General features: G+C 44.7%; 1 protein-coding gene across 3 annotated transcripts in view; it reads left to right on the forward strand.

The window, feature by feature from the left end:
- HEMK1 (HemK methyltransferase 1, mitochondrial release factors N(5)-glutamine) overlaps positions 1-22,276 on the forward strand; it is a 76,246-nt gene that overhangs the window by 19,900 nt on the left and 34,070 nt on the right. For all 3 annotated transcript variants that reach the window (XM_068130945.2, XM_068130947.2, XM_078765902.1), the window contains exon 3: positions 9,278-9,371. In XM_068130945.2, the coding sequence (XP_067987046.1) occupies positions 9,278-9,371 (94 nt within the window). The remainder of the gene's footprint in view (positions 1-9,277; positions 9,372-22,276) is intronic.

Raw genomic sequence — 22,276 nt, forward strand, 5'->3', positions numbered from 1 at the left:
TCTGTCAATTTCCCGACCCGGATCTCAGTCAATGGAGTATCTTCTCTTCTGGACTTGGTTATGACTAACTTCCCTGCAAATGTCTGCTGCTCTTCTTCTGCTCCAATCGGTTCTTCTGATCATGTGCTTGTTAAAGTGGACATCTCACTGGCCATTCTCAGAGAGCCTCCTCAGCGCCGACGAGTCTGGCATTTCACTCAGGCCGACTGGCACGGTCTGCAAGCAGCCATCAATCAACTGGACTGGTCTCCCATCTCTAATGCCTCTGACATCAATTCTTCCTGGGAATTCTTCCAAAGCAAACTGCTCTCTCTCATGCACAGATTTATCCCATCTCGTCTTCAGTTGTCTTACCCTTCCTCCCATCCATGGTTCACTGAATCTTGTGGTGAGGCAGTTGCCCTGAAACAACTTGCCTTTGCATCTTGGAAGGCAAATCCAACTGAAGGCAATCTCAGTTCCTTCCACCAAGCTCGAAACAAGTGTGTTTCTACCCTCAGGAGTGCCAGGAAGCACTATCTCTCCACACTCAAGATTGAACTCTCAAACCTGTCTCCTTCCTCCAAATCCTGGTGGCGTCTGGTCAAATCCATTTCTGCTGTTTGTTCCCCCTCCATCCCCTCCCTTACCTCAAATGGCTACACAGTTGACACCGCACGTGACAAAGCCGAATGCCTCAACTCTGTGTTTGCCTCAAAATCTTGTGTCCCAAACCCATCTCTCTCTGTTCCCACCTTTCCCAGTCGAACCCAACTGCTCCTGGACTCTGTGTCCTTCTCTCCTGACAAGGTGGAGAAGTTTTTATCAAACCTCGACTCTGATTCTGCAACTGGACCAGATGGCATCAGCCCTCGGGTCCTAAAATCCTGCTCTGCCGCTCTATCTCACCCTCTCTCTGTTCTTTTCACCCTCTCTTTTGCTCAAGGTCATCTGCCAGCATCTTGGAAATCAGCAAACATTACCGCTTTACACAAAAAAGGTGCAAAAACAGATCCTTGCAACTACAGACCAATCAGCCTGCTCCCAATTATCAGCAAAGTCATGGAATCCATCATTGCTTCAGATATCAAATCCTTCCTCTTCTCCAATGGCTTGATCTCTGATCATCAATTTGGATTCAGACCAGGTCATTATACTCTGGACATGTTGCTTCTGCTGTCTCAACAATGGATGGAGGTCCTCAATGCCAAACAGGAAATCAGAGCTGTCTCACTTGACAAATCACGTGCCTTCGATACGGTCTGGCACCCAGCTCTGCTCACCAAACTCACCTCCTATGGTATTCAGGGAAATCTCCACTCATGGCTTGCGGATTTCCTCTCTGGTCGTAGGCAACGTGTGGCCCTGAATGGATTTCTCTCATCTTCCCCTCCTGTTCTGGCTGGAGTTCCCCAAGGTAGTGTTCTGGGCCCTGTGCTATTTCTGGTCTTCATCAATGACCTCTCAGACTCTCTGGAAAATCCTCTCTATCTCTTTGCTGATGACTCCACTATCTGCCGCTCCATTCCTCATCCCTCAGATCGGCAGTCTGCAGCCGCCTCACTCTCTGCAGACCTGGACAAAATCACAGACTGGTCAAAAAAGTGGAACATGTCTTTCAATCCTGACAAATCTCACACTCTTACAATGTCTCTCCGAAAGGACCGACTGGACAACCCTCCCATCTACTTTCTCAACAATCCTCTCCAAGAAGTTCTGTCGCTCAAGCTTTTGGGTCTCACTATCTGCCATGATCTTTCTTGGGAAAACCACATTTCCAAGCTGGCCTCCAAAGCCAGTCACTGACTGGGCATCCTCCGTCGTGCGAAGTCCTTCCTTGGCACACCTGAGCTCCTCACCACATACAAGGCTTTCATCCGCAGCTCAATGGAATACTGTTCCCCCCTCTGGGCTGGTGCTCCTGCCTCACACCTTGCTCGGCTTCACGCTGTTGAGGCCAAGGCTTTCAGAATCATTGGAATCTCCTGCGATGTAGTCAACTCCGAGGGCCTTTCACTCACTCACCGCAGGCAGGTTGGTGGTCTTTCTTTCTTCTACCGACTCCTCTCCGGCCTTGCTCCCCCAGCTCTCTCTGTGCTCTGTCCCCCCAATATTCCTTCAGGTCGCACAAGATCTGCCTGCAACCCTCTTTTGGTTAAACTGCCAAAGTCTAGGCTCTCTGCTCACCTTCACTCTTTCATTCCCCTTTTCTCCCCGCCTCTGGAACAAACTCCCCCACTCCCTTCAATCCCACTCCTCCCTCCAGGTCTTTAAAACAGCTGTTCACCACCATCTCTTATCTTCCCCCATCGAAAACCTTGATCTTTTCTACCCCCGGTAATTCACCCCAGAGTCCTTGCAGTGTTCATATGTTTTATTCCTCTCCCACCTCCCCCCCAAGTCCTCCCGATGTCCCTGCTCTCAAATGTTGTGTTTGTGTCTTTCCCCCTCTCTCCCCATTGTTACGTGGTCCCCTCGGTGAATACCTGGTCTCGGTGACCCCCGGACCGTGAGAGGAACTTCGCCAGAAAGTTGTATTATATATGCGCTTTCGCCACGCAATCCATATGAATTCCACCCACGAGAAAACTGATGTTCAAGGATATATTTCAATGGTAATGACACCATACAATTTCAATGATACAACCACGGAGATTTTCCCCGAGCAATCAATAGCAAACAACCCTCCACAATTCCCAATCCCCAATCAATCCCCTATATGATTAAGATGGCCATCTTATATATGTGTGTTCACTTCGGTACTCACGACCCCCTCTTGTTCTCTGCTCCTCACAATGTCTCTGGGCCCCTCCTGACCAAGATACTGGTCGGCGTCGCCGCACTCGGGCGGTTGAACGAACCCCGGGTGGACGTTTTTCCACCGGGCAGGTATCGTACCAGGCACCGTGGCTGCAGCCCCTCGTGGCCACGCGAAGCGGGTACGGTAGAGCAAGCCAAAAGCCCCACGCCGCTTGCAAGGTGCGTTAGGCCCCAACGTGCGACCCGCACGCGTCTGTTTAGACGGTGCAGCGAACGGTGCCAGACGCGGGGTCGATGCACGGCCCCACGTCAACTTGACGTCTCCACCGGGCAGGTACACGTCCCGGTAATTCCTCTCGCCAGACGGGCTTCGGAACGCCGCTTTTCCACGCAGCGCAAGGTCGATCCCACCTTTCGTCGGAGCGGGGCGAGGAAGAATACTACTCGTCGCTTTCTTCCTCGTGTCTTTTTTTCTCTTCCGTTTCCGGTCACTTCCGTTTCCGGACACTTTTCAGAAGGGCTCCGACCCTCCAACCACAACAACCCTTAATCTACTAAACATGGATAAGCAAAGACCTGAATGGTAATTCACATACATTCACATAAATATGTAACACTCCCCCCCTTCAAGAAAGAAAGTTTGAACCCAGCGAAAACTTTCTTTGCCGGCCAATTTGGAGAAACAAACCAGATAACTCAACCCCCCCACATTATCAGTTCCCCCCGGGCACAGTTATCACTTAAAAATAAAGCAACCAAAATTTCACCACAACCCCTCCAGATTACTCACTCTGGACTAAGCACCAGCAACGACATTGTCCCTGCCAAATCAAACTCCATCTCATGACCCTCTGACTTTGACCGTCAGTTTCTTGTGAATGAAGGTTAAGGGGTTGATCAAAGATCCAAAGTTAAGCCACTCGATAGCACTTTTTCCGGGAGGCCAAGCCGAGTATTCACTACATGGATGCCTTTAGGAACGTGGAGTTCACGGTTAGTCCGTGCAGGAAAGTTCTCTACATGGGCGCCTTGAGGAACGTGGAGTTCACGGTTAGTCCGTGCATGAAAGTTCACTACATGGACGCCTTTAGGAACGGCGTTCACGGTTAATCCGTGTAGGAATCTTGGCTCGGCGGCTCCGCCGCATTCAGTGCTTCAACTTCTCAGAACTTCCCTAATACTTAGGGTGGGACCACTTGTCCCTGTAGTCCCCTGAATAGCGGTCTCCTTCTCGGCCACTACTTTGCCAATCCTTCCTTCGGGAGCGGCCGTAACTCAGGGAGCCTCCGTAATAATATTGATTGCGGCCACCACCAAAACTACCGCCCAGTTGTCCTCTCCTGTAGACCTCTCGACGTCTACGAAATGCCTTCCCTACTGTTATGGTCCGACCCTCCAAATCCTTGCCATTCCAATTCTTCTCTGCCTCTCTGGCGTCTTTTGTGCTGGCAAACGTGACAAAGCCGAACCCTCTTGACTGTTGCGTTTCCCAGTCTCTTACCAACCGCACTTCCACCAGCGGCCCATATCTGTTGAAGACAGAGGTCAGAACTTCTTCCTCTGTTTTGAAGTTCAGTCCCCCTACAAATAACTTGGCACTTTTGTCGCCATCCCGAGCTGGGGTGGCGTTATTTTCCCTGCTGGGCTCTTTACCCACCCTCAGGTTACCATAAACTTGACCCCTGGCCAAATCATTCCCGATAACCACAGATACACCCTCTACAGGAAGCGTGGCTTGTAAACCGACGGTGACCGGTCCTGACACCAAATCGGACTCCAAATGGATGACATGAAGGGGAGCACTAACACCGCCCCCGATCCCCTGTAAACGAACACTATCCCCCGTTGCCGTCTCCTCGGACCATGGCAAAATGCCTTCAAGCATTAAAGATTGATGTGCCCCTGTGTCCCTCAATATCCTAACCGGTTTCCGGTTAGTCGAGGCTCCATCCCGTGACACAAACCCCTCTGAAATAAATGGTTGGTAACCCTTTTGATGGCGATTTCTCACAATGGCCATTGCGTTTGGAGTCGTAGTAGTCGGACTCCGCTCTGGGTCTTCGCTTTTCATGCGGTAACAACTGGACATCAAGTGTCCAGGTTTCTTGCAAAAAGCGCAAGTAGTCCCGGAGGAAAAACTCGTGGTCTGCCTCGGGCCCCCCGAACTATAAGTTTGTCTTGGGCCCGCATCCCTCTGATTTCGAACAGGTGGGGTATCATAGTTGTCCCCATAATCATCTCGAGGCCGCCGCCATGTATGGTCGTTCTCCGCACCTGCTGTTCCCCACCTCCCCTGCGGAGATCTAGGCGAGGAGTTAGGTTCGTGGACCCCTATTCGGTGGGTTAAGGCATAATCATCTGCCATGGTGGCTGCGTCCCACAACTTTGGTACTTTCTTTTCCTGCAGGTACACTTTGATGTCCTCGTGGACACACTGCTGGAATTCCTCCACCAGGATCAAGTCCCGCAATGTTTCGAAATCTTTCCCGACTCCTTTTGACTCACACCACCGATCAAACATGTTTTCTTTCACTCTGGCAAACTCCACATGGGTCTCACTCTCCCTCTTCCTGGCATTCCTGAATTTTTGCCTGTAAGCTTCCGGAACCAACTCATAGGCCTTGAGGATGTGCTTCTTCAGTACCTCATAATCTGCACATTGGTCCATTGGTAGCGCCGAATAAATCTCTTGAGCTTTCCCCACCAGCACACTTTGCACTAGTATGGTCCAGGCCTCCTCCGGCCAGTTTAATTGTCGAGCCACTTTCTCAAAGTGTGGAAAAAATTTCGCGACTTCCTTTTCACTGAACGGTGGAACCAGCCTCACATGTCTGCCCACATCCCAGGTTTTCTGGTTAGGTGTCGACCCCGTCAGCAAGGGTGGTGCCTCTCCCCGTTCTCTCATTAACTCCAGCTCCTTGAATTTGATTTCTTGCTGAAGCTCCATGTCACGTTCCTTTAATTCCCTTTCCGCTTTTCTCTCCTCTGCTTCGAGTTCCCTTGCAGCTCTCCTCTCCTCTGCTTCTGCTTTCCTTTCCTCTGTTTTCATCCTTTCTAACCTTTCCTGGAGTTCTCGTTCCACTCTCCTTTCTTCTTCTGCTCTTTCCTTTTCTGCTTTCCTTTCTTCTTCTGCTCTTTCCTTTTCTGCTTTCCTTTCTTCTTCTGCTCTTTCCTTTTCTGCTTTCCTTTCTTCTTCTGCTCTTTCCTTTTCTGCTTTCCTTTCTTCTTCTTTGATCCGTTCCTGGCTCCGTAATTGCAACTCCAGTTTCCGGAGCTCAACGTCTTCTGGTTCTTCGGGTAGCCACTCCCAGGCTAACTCGTCCCATGTTCCTAATCCCACCATAGATTGTATCACCGTGGCCTGCAACTCTGCCTTCCTCAAATTAGTTCGGACCTCCAAGTTAAAATGTTTGGCCAATTTCAAGAGGTCCGACTTTAGTAACGCTCGGAACTGTGCCTCACTCGGTGTTACCGCAAAGTTCTGTGCCACAAACGCCATGGTGACTATCGTTAACACCTGTTAACCTTCACCCAAAACTTTACCCCAATTTCCCCAAAAATTTTCCAATTAATACTTAATTAATAAATTTTAATTAATAAAAATATTATTTTATTATTTTATACAATTTTAGATCCCGGACGTAGACCCAATTGCGAATCTGCAAATCGTAATTTGGACGAGCCCCCAATTCTGTTACGTGGTCCCCTCGGTGAATACCTGGTCTCGGTGACCCCCGGACCGTGAGAGGAACTTCGCCAGAAAGTTGTATTATATATGCGCTTTCGCCACGCAATCCATATGAATTCCACCCACGAGAAAACTGATGTTCAAGGATATATTTCAATGGTAATGACACCATACAATTTCAATGATACAACCACGGAGATTTTCCCCGAGCAATCAATAGCAAACAACCCTCCACAATTCCCAATCCCCAATCAATCCCCTATATGATTAAGATGGCCATCTTATATATGTGTGTTCACTTCGGTACTCACGACCCCCTCTTGTTCTCTGCTCCTCACAATGTCTCTGGGCCCCTCCTGACCAAGATACTGGTCGGCGTCGCCGCACTCGGGCGGTTGAACGAACCCCGGGTGGACGTTTTTCCACCGGGCAGGTATCATACCAGGCACCGTGGCTGCAGCCCCTCGTGGCCACGCGAAGCGGGTACGGTAGAGCAAGCCAAAAGCCCCACGCCGCTTGCAAGGCGCGTTAGGCCCCAACGTGCGACCCGCACGCGTCTGTTTAGACGGTGCAGCGAACGGTGCCAGATGCGGGGTCGATGCACGGCCCCACGTCAACTTGACGTCTCCACCGGGCAGGTACACGTCCCGGTAATTCCTCTCGCCAGACGGGCTTCGGAACGCCGCTTTTCCACGCAGCGCAAGGTCGATCCCACCTTTCGTCGGAGCGGGGCGAGGAAGAATACTACTCGTCGCTTTCTTCCTCGTGTCTTTTTTTCTCTTCCGTTTCCGGTCACTTCCGTTTCCGGACACTTTTCAGAAGGGCTCCTGACCCTCCAACCACAACAACCCTTAATCTACTAAACATGGATAAGCAAAGACCTGAATGGTAATTCACATACATTCACATAAATATGTAACACCATCTTGTCTGCCGCTCCCCTTGTTTTTTGTGTTTTGTGTGTCGGTTTGTCTTTTTGTGTGATTAATGTTAGCTCTTTCACGAGCCTCGATCTTGTATACAAAAAAGAAAAAAGAAAAGAAAAAAAAAAGTATCCCACTCCTCCCTCCAGGTCTTTAAAACAGCTGTTCACCACCATCTCTTATCTTCCCCCATCCAAAACCTTGATCTTTTCTACCCCCACTAATTCCACCCCAAATCCACTTTTTTGAAATACCAACTTCTGTCCTGGAAGTCCTTGGTGTCCTTGTCTTTTATACTGCTCCCACCCCCCCACCCCCCTTCCCATGCCTCCTCCCCCCAAGCCCTCTCCCTCCCACACATCTTCCGATGTCCCTGCTCTCAAATGTTGTGTTTGTGTGCTTCCCCTCCTCTCCCCATCTTGTTTACCGCTCCCTCTTTTTATATATTTTGTTTGTCTGTTTGATTTGTTTTTGTGATAAATGTTAGCTCTTTCACAAGCCTCGATTCTGTATAGAAAAAAAAAAGTAGCCCACCACTTCTCCAAGCATTCCGCTCTTCAGATCCGCCATGAGAGATTTAAGCTTGATACTGAAGACGCATGCAGTTAGTACTCCCGATGTCGTATGTACTCCCCATACGTGTTTCCTTCATTGTAAAATCTACCAAATCAACAGTTAAAAGGATTTTGAGCCGATAGGTGTTACGGCCTTGGCAAGATCGATGGAGACGGTGATGGAGACTTTTAATGATGTTTATATACGAATGATGTTTAATGATGTTTATATTGGTTTTGGGTCGTCCTTTCCGCATATCTCGTAGGATTGTGAGTTGGAGAGACGGCCGTGATGGCGGGGATGGGGTTAAAATTCTCTCAGGCAGGGATTCAACCCATGTCCTTATAAAAGGTCTTTGTCCGAGGTCACCGAGTCCGATCGGTGCAGCCGTGCAGCGATCGGTGCAGCCGTTTGTGTGGCACACGGGAAACACAACTTTCACAATGGAAACAGCATCACAATGAACGTTATACGAACGCGAATGTTATGCGGGAGTCCAAACCTGAGAATGCTGGAGACCAAAGCTGAAATTGGGAAAACTAAATAGCCTATTTTACTCCTGGAGATCCCAGGATTACCCACCCAAAATATCGTTGTGATCGGTTCAGCCGATTTTGCGGTACCTTCGAACAGACAGACAGACGGACGGACATTTGGTGAATTATAGTAAGATAAAACGTCTCAAAGCGTTTATACATTATTCTGATTCACCTTGTATAAATATACAGTATCTATATTTTCATGGGAATGACTCTTGAGGGAAAATAAATGCTTGGTGTAGTACAGCTATTTGCTTAATGAGTTTTTTTAGACCAAGCTTAAAGTAATGAAATGTGATAAACTCTCTAGTTTCGTTCTTCATCCATGTCTGCTTTTTGCCTTGGGAATCTCCGTTTTTTGTTGTCTTGTGGCTTCCTTTCAATAAATCGATTATTTATTAAGGTTATGTGTCATCTGATTCTCGCCATTCACTGCGCAAACATTCTCAGCCTAGGTTTTGGGAAATCCTTTGGGGGGAAGCGGGGGTGGTGGAGGGGGGGGGGGGGGAAGAGGTGGGGGTCTCTTCTGCCTGGCCTTACCTGTTGGGTTAATTGTTTGGTGTACACAGGAGGTTTTACATGACACTAGACGACTTGCCTCTGACAGTTTACCTGATACAAGAGTAAACCTACTCTGTCCATGCTAAAGTCTTAACACAATCTTGCTCTGGACCCTCCCCCCCCCGCCGCCCCCCACTCCCCACTCACACAACAATACTATCTTCGTGTTTCACAACTGTGCTAAAGGCAACCTGTCGTTAATGTACAACCTCCAATCATTTGGCTGCTGATGAGAAAACCGAATGACAAGATTACTTTGTGGGCATTTCCAGTCTTCCAGTGCAGTACATATTGGGTGAGTGGACGTTCCGTGACATAAAGCTGCGGATGAAGCCCCCAGTCCTCATCCCTCGTCCAGAGACTGAGGTAGGTGAAGCGATTTTGCCAATATGTAAGTTAATAATGCATGTTGTACATCCAGAGTGCCAAGCCCAAAATGCCAACTGTCGATGGATTACAAATAGCTAATTGTACATTTTGAATTAGAGATTTTTCAGAGATAGCATACCTGCCTTTGAGATGTTTACTCTTGTGCTTGGTTCACAACAATAGGATTTTCCAACACACCTATGCTCATTTGCTTCCCATTGAAGGTGAGTAATCGTAGAAAACAGTCCTCTTGGAGGAACATTAAAGAGCTATTTGATCTGCTAGTGTACGCTTGTGGACATTATAGGTCCGAAGGTGCCTTATTGAATTTCTATCACTCCATCCCGTTCTAGAATGTTCACCTTCCAATACCTCTTGTTCAGTCAGCTCTTCCCTGAGCTTTGCTCTCTAGTAAATTTACAAAACATGCAAATGTGAGTGGAATGTAAGAGTCATTAATTGAGTCACTGTAGCGAAGAGGCAAGTCATTCCAAGACTGCAAAATGCATACGACAACGCAACAACAAGTAAGAAGACTTTAACACTATGATTCTGTGTACACACCACAGTTGTCAAAAGGTAAACATGAGGTTCTGCAATGGGTTTTCTTGTACATTCAACTTTGTTCTGCCTGCATTATATTGGAGAATGAAAGAAGGTGTCATAACATATATTCACTAGAACAGCGCTCTGTAGAGCTCATACCTCCGCCAGGCTGAACAGTTCACGTTTTGTATCCCACTGATAGGCCGGATCTGGATTCAGACCTGAACCAAAATTGTATCTAAACAAGAATGTATCAATTGAATGCAGGTTTATTAGCAACAACGATGAACAATCAATCTGCAAGACAAAGAAAGCGATGGTAGATATTAGAATAAGATAATAGATACAGAATATGCAAATAACAATGCGCAGTATTACACAAGATGAGAACGCAATAGAGAACAGTACCATACAAGAGTTGTCTATCTCCCTTTCCCAAAAACGTTCAATTGTGACACAGAATAGAACGAAACTGGAGACCGAGAAAAAGGATCACATGAGTTTATAATTGATATTCTTCTGAATTGAATCGGGCTGGTGGTTTGATAATTCGCTTCGGGCGGCCCGTCACCACCCGATCAATCGTCGGAGTCCTCTGAGGGCAGTTCGTAATTTCCTGGTCCATTGTGGGAGTCTCCGGTGGGTGGTTCACTATCGCCCTGTCCGACGCCGGAGTCCCCTCCAGCTGGTCCATCATCACCCGAACCGTCAAGGGGGCAGAAATAGGCAGTGACCGTGGAGGTGTGGCGGTGGTCTGCACATGTGGTTGGTTAGCGACTCTCGCAGGTGGTGTCGTCGCGGTGATGGAGCGGAGTGTCTGTGATGGTAAGCCCGGCGCAATGACATGTTGGGGTTCACCCTTCTGGGGAGTGGTAACAGGATTGAGACAGACTCTTGGAGCGGCGATGGGTTGGGTACCAGACATTAAGTATTTCGGTACGATTGGCATAACACTTGGCATAACGGTTGGCAGCATGCCACTTTTGCCAGTCGTAGTGGGGGTTGTCATGCTGAAAGGCGTAAAACGTCGCAGGAACTTACGATTCCGGAGAGTGATTCTTCCGGAGCCATCCACCTTGACAACGTATTGATCGAATTGTTTTACCTCAATCACGGTTCCGGTCCGGTCCCATTTTTGTGGTTCCAGGCCGGTCTGGTTCTGGATCCGGACATGGTCCCCGACGGCCAGTGGAGGTAGCTTTGTCGTGTGTTCAGAGAGTCTTTCGATCTCCCTGGCATGCCGAATGCGCAAAGCTTCCTCACGATTGTTGCGTGTTTCCCGCCAGGTGTCCGATGGCAAGTATCTGCCTGGGATGATGGGTATGAAGTCCTTGACTGGCCTCTTGAAGATGATCATGGCTGGAGACAACCTAGTGTCCTGATCCGGTGCATTCCGGTACTGGAGTATTGCACGTTGGAACCGATCAGTGTCTAGTTCACCATTGGAACCAGTGTTATCGGTGATCAATCTTTTCGATGTTTTGACTGCGATCTCGGCACGACAGTTGCTGTGTGGGAAGGCAGTGGATGACAACCGATGGTTAACGCCCCACCGACGCAAGAAGTCTTGGGTGTCATGTGCCGTGAATTCTGGCCCACAGTCAGATGCCAATTCGTCGGGGATACCATAAGTGGCGAAGTTCGACCGCAGACATTTCACTAGGCCTTGTGCCCCGCCAGTTGTTAGCTGAATGATTGGCCAATTAGAGTAACGATCAACGGTGACCAAATAACTCCGACCCTTGTGATGAAAGTAATCTGAACAAACGTACTGGAAAGGGTAGGCAGGTTCAGCTGAGGCTGTAGGTGGAGCGCTTGGTTGCGATGGGGCCATCCGATTGCAGTGTGAGCAGCGATTGCGCATCTCATGAATCTGGGGAGTGATTCCAGGCCAAAAGATCGAGCTGCTGGCCCGGGTGGTCATAGCCGTGACTCCTTGGTGAGCAGCATGAAGATTCTCAAGGACAAGCTTCCGTAGCTTCGGTGGGATTATAATCCTCCCCTTGTAGACCACTATGCCATCAATAGTGTAGAGGTGTTCACGGAAGGGAAAGTATTCCAAAATGGACACAGGGAAATCGTCCCGACTGGCAGGTAGACCCTGCTCAATAGAATTGAGTAACTGCAGCATCTGAGTGTCACTTGCTGTTTCGTCCCGAACATCGTCCCAAGTGACGGACCGCACAGAATCGAGTGTCTTGATGGCTGCCATAGAAATAGCCATTTCCATGCCAGTGTCGTCATCTGTGGTCCACAGCCCAGTCAAGGTGTGCTGTCTTAGTGTAGTCGATGTGGCCACATCCATAATGGAGGAAATGTCATCCACCAGTGGCAGTCGTTCCGATGGTCTGGCACCCGACGGATGTCGTGAAATCGCATCTGGTACGCAGTGTCGTTTTCCCGGGATGTGGATAATTCGGAAACGATATGCTAGGGTCCTTTCTTTCAAGTTGGCAAGCCGCGTGTTATGGATGTCCTCTAATCGTCTGTCACCAAGAAGCTTGATTAAGGGCTTGTGATCGACGGCAATAATCAGGTTCTTGCATCCCAACACAAAATACTTTACTTTTTCCAGGCTGTCCGCCACTGCTAGAGCTTCACCCTCTATCGGAGCATAGCGCGACTCCGCTGCATGGGTGAAGCGGCCTCCAGCAAGGGTGATTTTCCAGCCATCGGGGCAGCACTGTGGGGTTTCACCAGGGCATCTGCAGTGTTTTTGGAGGAGCCAGAAGCCAATCCCATCCTTCGACCAGTCAGTTGCGAGACATGTTGTCCGTTCCTTGTCAAAGATCCGGACCCCATTTGCGACTTCAGATATGATGAGTCGTTTTGATTCTTCGAATAGGGATTGTAGTGTTGCATCCCAGTAGAAGGGGGTGCATGGTTTTAGGAGGTCCCGAAAAGGTCGCATCCTCTCGGTCATGCTGAAGCAGTATGTTACCTGATTGACTAGCCCAAACCAGGAGCGAATGTCAGTAATTGTTTTTGGTGTGGGGAAGTCCTGTATCGCTTGGAGATACCTTTGGCATGGTCGTACACTGTCCATGGTGATCTCGAATCCAGCGAATTCGACCGTGTCCTGACCAAAATGGAATTTCGTCGGATTTTGCGTAATCCCATTACGGCCGCACAGGTCGAGCCAGTTGCATGCCTGAAAAAAGCTCTCTTCCAATGTGTCGCTCCACATGATGGTATCATCAATACATTTGGACTTGTTTTTGAAGTCCGATACAATTTCGTCAAATCGTCTGGAGTATCCATCACCTGAAGCGATGTAACCTTGGGGAGTGGTGCAGTAACGGTATCGGCCCCATGGTGTGATGAACGTTGTCAGATGGCGGTCACATTCTCTGATTGGAACGCTGTGATAGCCATTCCAGGCGTCTGTTACCGTCTTTTTGGTGTTATGTGGCACCGCCATTGCTTGATGGAAGGGTGACTGGGTGTGGTGGGTCTCACGTGTGCAGTGCGCATTCAGTGGTTGCAGATCAACTGTCCTCCGTGGGGTCCCATCCTTCTTTGGACAGACGACCATTCTGCTGCACCATGTCACTGGTTCACCAATTGGCACCGGTTCCAGGACCCCTAACCTGATGTCGCGATCGATACCAGCCTTGACTTCTGCCTGCCAGTGTAAGGGGACAGGCACTGGGGTGTGCACCGCTTTTGGTGTTGCCTCGGGGTCAACCATCAGTGTGAGAGGCGGACCTTCCATGTGGGGTAGTGGCTGGTGTTCGCAGACATTGAATGTGCTGCTTTTGTAGTACTCCAGTAGCCATTTCTCCAGCCTCTCTCGGTTCTCGTCAGTGGCCGGAAATGGGATAGATGTAGGCAGTGTAGGGGGAAGCGATCTTTCCGGGCAGTTACAATTTGCATCGATAACTGCTGCCACTGCAGCACCAACTGTGTTGGATTCGCCAATGGTTGGGAAGCTACTAGACACGAGGCCTAGATCGACGCATGCTTCACGACTGAGATACATGTTCCGTGTGTCAGGTGAGATGTAGCAGATTTGTCGGGTTTCAATAATGTCGCCATTGGCTGTGCAACCAGACAGGTGTAGGAGCATGGCGCCGATAATCCGGACCCTTCCACTGTTAACAGCATTCATCTTCAGGTTGACAGGTAACAGGTCTTCATTACGCAGCCCGAGTTTGTGGAAAATATTAAGTCCTGTGAGGCAGCTTTGACAGCCAGTGTCGGCCATGGCCTGGAGCCTGGCCGATTTTGGTCGGGATGACAGTGGCTGGCCGAAATGGTCATAAGATTCCTTATCGATCCGTGCTATGAGTTTTATGTACGGCTGTGGTTGAGACTTCTTCTTGGTCCAGCCAGAGAGGTGGTCAAATATATGGTGGTCGAGGTGTAGTGGAGTTGACAAGGTGGCCATGGCCCTTTTAATTTGCGGCTTCCAAATGGCCGTTTCTCGTTCCGTGACAGAGCAGAGGAGATCGTGGACCTGGCTGCTTTCTTCCACATCATGAGCATCCATTGATTTGTCCGTAGGTTTGTTGTCCGCCTTTTTCGTGCCTCCCCGGCAGACATGTGCAAAATGGCCGCGAGTGGCGCATTTACTGCATGTTTTCCCGTAGGCATTGCAGAATTGACGCCTTTGGTCGATGTTCGGCTGTTTGCCATGACCAGTTTTGCCGCAATAACTACAAATGGCCGCCTGCTTGTCGGTAGTGATCAGGGCTCTTTTGTTCTTCCAGTTTTTGTATTGGCTTGCGCCATGAGCGCCTTCACTATCGAGCAAGGCATTCTGGGAACGTTTCCCTGCTTCCTTGGCCTCGACGAAAATGAGAACTTCCTCCAAGCTCATGTTCTGATTTTGATCGCCGAGAATGTCCTGTTGTATATCTTGATCGGCGAGTCCCCGACATAGGACATCGCGAACCATGTCCTTGGTGTAGTTGACATCAGTAGGGGGATTGCATGAGCATACAACAGAAAACTTGCAGATCTCAGCTTGACCAGCCAGACGGGCTGCGTAGGTACGAATTGGTTCTTCTCGGTCCTGTCGCATGTTGTGGAGGTTTACGCGGGACACCATGGTATTCTCCTCTCGGACAGCAAGGGACCGAATGGCTTGTAGTATAGCTGCCTCGTCCTTGATTTCAATGCGTGGGTTGCTGCGGTGGAGGTCACGTCGTAGATTATCATCACAACATTCAAGGAGTTGAACGCGAACATCATTGCCGATTATCTGGGTCGCTGCCTTGTAACCATCCCATCTTCTGGTGAAATATTGCCAATCTTCGCTGGTACCGCCGGTTTGGATACGAGGACGGCTGACTTTGTCCGGTTTGGCTGGTGCAATGGACGTGTGAGTCATGGCGTGGATGGAGAGCTGGATAGCAGCAACGGCATTGTCAGTGCTGTCAGTAACGTAGACACAGCTCGGGAAGGGGCAGACTGCAGCAGGCATCTTCAGATGAGTTGATTGTTCATAAACAAGAATGTATCAATTGAATGCAGGTTTATTAGCAACAACGATGAACAATCAATCTGCAAGACAAAGAAAGCGATGGTAGATATTAGAATAAGATAATAGATACAGAATATGCAAATAACAATGCGCAGTATTACACAAGATGAGAACGCAATAGAGAACAGTACCATACAAGAGTTGTCTAGTATCGGCTTGTTCGTGTCATTTAACCAACTCATTCGCCAAGTTTTGTCATCAGTCGCCCAGAACGTTTTGAAATATCGTGCTATAAATCGTTTTTCCCTATCACTCAATGGTGAAGAATCACTTTTAAAAAATATATAATTCTCGTATCCAGATCTTCATCAAAATCGAATCGATTTGTCCTTGTCATTCGCCGAACCTATCCACGAGGTTTCATCCGAATACGTCCACAACTTTTTGAGATATCGTGCTTTATATAGTTTTTTGCCCTATATCTCAATGGTGAAGAATCACTGAAAAAATTCTCGGATCCAGATCCGAATCCAGATCTTCACTAAAATCTAATCATTTCGTCCTTGTCACAGACCCAACCTCTCCACCAAGTTTCATCTGATTCAGTCCACAACTTTTTGAGATATCCTGTTTACAAACAGACAGACATACAGGTGTGAAAACATAACCTCCATCTACCTTTGGTGGCAGAGGTAACCAGGTCTACAATTGCAAGTTGTGCATTTGGAGAACTAAACGGATGAAAAAGTGGGAAATTCTACTTCACCTCTTCTCATTCTCTGTCCTCCTGTTTTGAAGAAACAGAACAACGATATGCTGAACAATTTTCAGTCTTATTTAAGTTTTTCGCAGTCAAGAAAGATTGTTCCAAGCGAGCAAATGCAAATGGTCTTTACAAGGCACTTTGTAATAAGTAATGAAGCTTACTTTTCTGTTTACTCTTTTTTAAAAGGTTAACCTCCACATGAACATGCATATCTTATTTATGTTTGGGGTGGGGAATTTACCCAAGTCTTCAGCACATGACATACATTTTTCAAGAGATACATGGGATTCTTTATTGGTGGCTACAAATCATTTTAATATTTGGTTGCATTATTAGCATTATTCATGTCCCTTTTATTATTTCTGCTCTGGAATTAAGTTTTGTGATCTGCAAAGGATAAAAAGTTATACAGTATTTGAGTTTCATGGCAAAGTGTGCAACACGTAACGTTTCCTTTAACTGTGATTGGCTCTTTTTTTTTTCTTTCTTTCTGTGATGCTTGGTGTTTGGGCTGCTTCAATAAATGAGGTCAAATGTAAATTGATTCAGTTGAGAAGCTGTTTATCTGGATGAGTTGCCATCAGTAAAGCCATTACATAGCTATCGGCTGTGCAAAGGTAAGCACATATAGTTCAGAAGAGCACACCAATTGGCCTTGTAATGGGTTGAAGAGAGAGAAATGGAATGATAGAGAAACAATAATGAGCAGCAGGAAGAAGGGAGTTTGGAGAGTGAAGGTGAAAATGGAGGCCTTGTCTGTCTGTCAGGAACTACAGCCGTGCTGCACTTGGAGCAATGCAATCTCTGGATAAACTTTCAAGAAGCCGAAGGGAATGAAGTAGAAGAGGAAGGGGAGGACGAGGACGAGGAGGAGGAGGAAGAGGAAGAGGAAGAAGAAGGAGGAGGAGGAAGAAGGAGGAGGAGGAAGAAGAAGGAGGAGGAAGAAGAAGAAGGAGGAGGAAGAAGAAGAAGGAGGAGGAGGAAGAAGAAGGAGGAGGAGGAGGAGGAAGAAGGGGGCGAGGTTAGAAGAATGGACTCAGACTGCGGAATTTGCTTTTTGCCTTACGAGGAGATTTACCGGCCTACAAAGTCACTTCCCTGTGGCCATGACCTTTGTGGACCTTGTCTTGCCAAGCTAAAAAACACTGTTTCAGCTGATCACTGCCCATTCTGTCGCCAGTTGATCGTCACCAATCCTGCCAATCCTGCCAATCATGTCACAAGCATGGTTTTGTCGACTTCCTCAAACCCATTTTCGTTCCCATCAAACTCGGTTCTCATGCCATTCTCTGAAACATTACCATTGTGGCAAAATGTTGTGAGCAACTTCCCAATTCATTCTTTTGAGTTTACAAGTGAAATCTACAGCCATCCTCTGTCTTTTTCTCCATTGGTTCAATCATCATCAAATTATCAGCCCATGTTGCTGCAGGTGAAGTCTTTGGCAGTCTGCACAGTTATATTTCTCTTCCTCTTCTTTCTCATGGCCATCTTTGCCTACATCATCAGGAGGCTCTGGCTATGATCTGTCTGCTTTCTGTGGGCTTTGGAACTACTTGCTTCACCACCCTGGTCTGTTCCCAGCCACCCTCTGCCATGTCATCTCTTCTAATTTCTATAATGTGAGAGTAGGGTGAAAAACTGACAGTTCTGGGACACTTTACCTTCAACACTCCCAACTCCTCATATGATGAACAAAAAAGGAACCACCTTTAGAGGCCATTTTTCCCCGCAGAGCAGGGGTTGGCCTTTTTTGGGCACCATGGTACCCCTTTTTGAAGCAATATGGCCGGATGCCCTTCCTGCTGCCAACCCTGTTAGTCGCCTCTTGCGACACACAGGGAATCACCAGTGAACTGGTACTGAATTTGCTGACCTCAGAAGGATGACAGGGTGAGTGAACTCCTCATATGATGGAAGGTAATAATATGACTTTCATAACTAATAACCATATTGTCTTTTATTTACCCATTCATAGTTATAAAAAAACAACTTGGGTTTAAAAAAAAAACACGTTCTGGGGTACGTGACATTTTGACCTTTAATATCCCCCCTCCTATACTCCCTCCCCAAAATGATATAATCATATAATCTTCATCTATCTATAATTCCAGTAATCTCTGTGTGTGTGTCTGTGTGTGTGTCTGTGTGTGTGTATGCGACCGCTGTTTCTCGACAACTACCGGTCCGATATACTTGAAACTTGCCAGGTATATTGCTGGGGACCCGAGGATGTGCCTTTTCAAGGTTTTAAATTAATCGGACAAGTAGTTACCGAGCTATGGCGATTTCTTTACCAAACTCCGCAAGCCGTTCGCTTTGGACCAAACCATTTCATGTAAATAGAGGGGGGGGGGGGGATTGTCACCGTACTCGCAAGCCGTTCGCTTTGGACCAAACCATTCCATGTAAATAGGGGGGGGGGGGGGATTGTCACCGTACTCGCAAGCCGTTCGCTTTGGACCAAACCATTTCATGTAAATAGAGGGGGGGGATTGTCACCGTACTCGCAAGCCGTCCGCTTTGGCTTTGCGAATGGACCAAACCATTTCATGTAAATAGAGGGGGGGATATAATTTTAGATATCTATATAGTACGGGCATGCCCTAGTCATCGTATAATCATGTCATCATTTGAAACAAGACAATTTTTTTTTTTACACATGTGAAAAAGGAAACAAAGCCTGTATATTCAAAAGATTCCTTAAACATATATTTAAAGATAAAACCATGTAATAAATGTGTAACTTTCTCTCCTTTAAATACTATGAAAGATGGCTACTATCTATTGTCATCTGTGTTTTAAGTGCATTGTTTTAAAGAATTTTAAATGTCATCTTGAAGCTAAAATTCATAGTGGAGTAAAAAAAGAAGATGAACCGATGATGTTTTGACCTAGTTGTTTTTGTTACGTTGTAAAATGACATCTTGAAGAACGTTAAAAAAACCCACAAAACATAAAATAAATAACTTTCATAATTGTTGAGTAAGCTTTAATGGTTGTTTTAGAAACCATTGTTGAGAAAGCTTGATGTTTGTAAGGATATTCAGGATTTGCATGAAAAGTATGTTATAGCTCCGACAGATAAAGCAGCTAATAATTTTGTGGTGGTTTGTAAAGTTTTAAATCGAGTTACTTTCACTAGTATAAGAAATAGCACATATGTTCCATGTCAAAAGCCTTTCCAAGACGTTATAGGCATCAGGAAGTTTTGGATAATAATTTTAATATTGCATGTTAAAAAAAAACTAATATATAATAGACCAACAAAAAAAAACAAAGAAGTAAATATGAGTATTAATATAATGAATTGAACCGGAAGTGCATCATCAGTATTTACCAGAAAGGGAACTTCATTATAAATAGAGGGCCTGTGTATTGATTTGTGTGGTAGTGAGTTCCTGTGTATATTATGTGGTGGTAAGGTAAGGAGTAGTAAGGTATTTCTGCACAATAGGTGTGTGTGTGTGTTGTGTGTGTGTGTGTGTGTGTGTGTGTGTGTGTGTGTGTGTGTGTGTGTGTGTGTGTGTGTGTGTGTGTGCGCGCGCGCGCATGCTTTCTGTTGGTTTGTATCCTTTATTTTTGTCCTCCATGTCTCTTTCTTTCATTCTTTGTTTTTCTTTGTCTATGGAGGAGTGATTCTTACAAATAAAAATTTTCAAGGTTCACCTGGCTGCACCTGGATTGGTTTGAGTGTGGAGGAGTAGCAGCTGAAACCTGAATTCTATCCAGGTTCCCCCTGATCACTCCATCTTTGTCTATTTGGGTTCATACCATGCTATATTTATTTGGTCAGTTATTTGATTGTGCTGATATAAACATTGAATCTTTTTTTCTTCCTCAAAATGGATTTAAAAGAAAAATACGTTATGATAGACAGTGAATAAATTATATTTTATTTTAAACACAAAATTATATACTGGAACTGTATTAAATATGGCAAGTAAAACAGACTAGTTTTTATTTTGAACAGTCATTTTATTTTGAACAGTCAATTATATTTGAAACACAAAATCTTCTAAAACACAGATCCTTATTTTATATTTGAAACACAAAATCTTCTAAAACACAGATCCTTATTTTATATTTGAAACACAAAATCTTCTAAAACACAGATCATGATTTTATATTTGAAACACAAAATCTTCTAAAACACAGATCATGATTTTATATTTAAAACACAAAATCTTCTAAAACACAGATCCTTCTTTTATAGTTGAAACACAAACTCTTCTAAAACACAGATCATGATTTTATATTTGAAACACAAAATCCTCTAAAACACAGATCATGATTTTATATTTGAAACACAAAATCTTCCAAAACACAGATCCTTATTTTATTTTTGAAACACAAAATCTTCCAAAACACAGATCATGATTTTATATTTGAAACACAAAATCCTCTAAAACACAGATCATGATTTTATATTTCAAACACAAAATCCTCTACAACACAGATCCTTATTTTATATTTGAAACACCAAATCCTCTAAAATACAGATCATGATTTTATATTTGAAACACAAAATCCTCTAAAACACAGATCATGATTTTATATTTGAAACACAAAATCCTCCAAAACACAGATCCTTATTTTATTTTTGAAACACAAAATCTTCCAAAACACAGATCATGATTTTATATTTGAAACACAAAATCCTCTAAAACACAGATCCTTATTTTATATTTGAAACACCAAATCCTCTAAAACACAGATCATGATTTTATATTTGAAATACAAAATCTTCAAAAACACAGATCCTTATTTTATATTTGAAACACAAAATCCTCTAAAACACAGATCATGATTATATATTTGAAACACAAAATCTTCAAAAACACAGATCATGATTTTATAGTTGAAACACAAACTCTTCTAAAACACAGATCATGATTTTATATTTGAAACACAAAATCTTCTAAAACACAGATCATGATTTTATATTTGAAATACAAAATGTTCTAAAACACAGATCATGATTTTATATTTGAAATACAAAATGCTCTAAAACACAGATCATGATTTTATATTTGAAACACAAAATGCTCTGAAACACAGATCATGATTTTATATTTGAAACACAAACTCTTCCAAAACACAGATCATGATTTTATATTTGAAACACAAAATCCTCTAAAACACAGATCCTTATTTTATATTTGAAACACAAAATCCTCTAAAACACAGATCATGATTTTATATTTGAAATACAAAATTTTCAAAAACACAGATCCTTATTTTATATTTGAAACACAAAATCCTCGAAAACACAGATCATGATTTTATATTTGAAACACAAAATCTTCAAAAACACAGATCATGATTTTATAGTTGAAACACAAAATCTTCTAAAACACAGATCATGATTTTATATTTGAAACACAAAATCTTCTAAAACACAGATCATGATTTTATATTTGAAATACAAAATGTTCTAAAACACAGATCATGATTTTATATTTGAAATACAAAATGCTCTAAAACACAGATCATGATTTTATATTTGAAACACAAAATGCTCTGAAACACAGATCATGATTTTATATTTGAAATACAAAATCCTCAAACACAGATCATGATCTTATATTTGAAACACAAACACCTCTAAAACACAGATCATGATTTTATATTTGAAACACAAATACCTCTAAAACACAGATCATGATCTTATATTTGAATCACAAAATCTTCTAAAACACAGATCATGATTTTATATTTGAAACACAAAATCTTCTGAAACACAGATCATGATTTTATATTTGAAACACAAAGTCCTCTAAAACACAGATCATGATTTTATATTTGAAACAAAATCTTCAAAAACACAGATCATGATTTTATATTTGAAACACAAGATGCTCTAAAACACAGATCATGATTTTATATTTGAAACACAAGATGCTCTAAAACACAGATCATGATTTTATATTTGAAACACAAAATCTTCTAAAACACAGATCATGATTTTATATTTGAAATACAAAATGTTCTAAAACACAGATCGTGATTTTATATTTGAAATACAAAATGTTCTAAAACACAGATCATGATTTTATATTTGAAATACAAAATGCTCTAAAACACAGATCATGATTTTATATTTGAAACACAAAATGCTCTGAAACACAGATCATGATTTTATATTTGAAATACAAAATC

This window comes from Myxine glutinosa, chromosome 11 (assembly GCF_964187855.1).
Source record: "Myxine glutinosa chromosome 11, kmMyxGlut1.1, whole genome shotgun sequence".
In the NCBI taxonomy this organism is placed as follows: Eukaryota; Metazoa; Chordata; class Myxini; order Myxiniformes; family Myxinidae; genus Myxine; species Myxine glutinosa.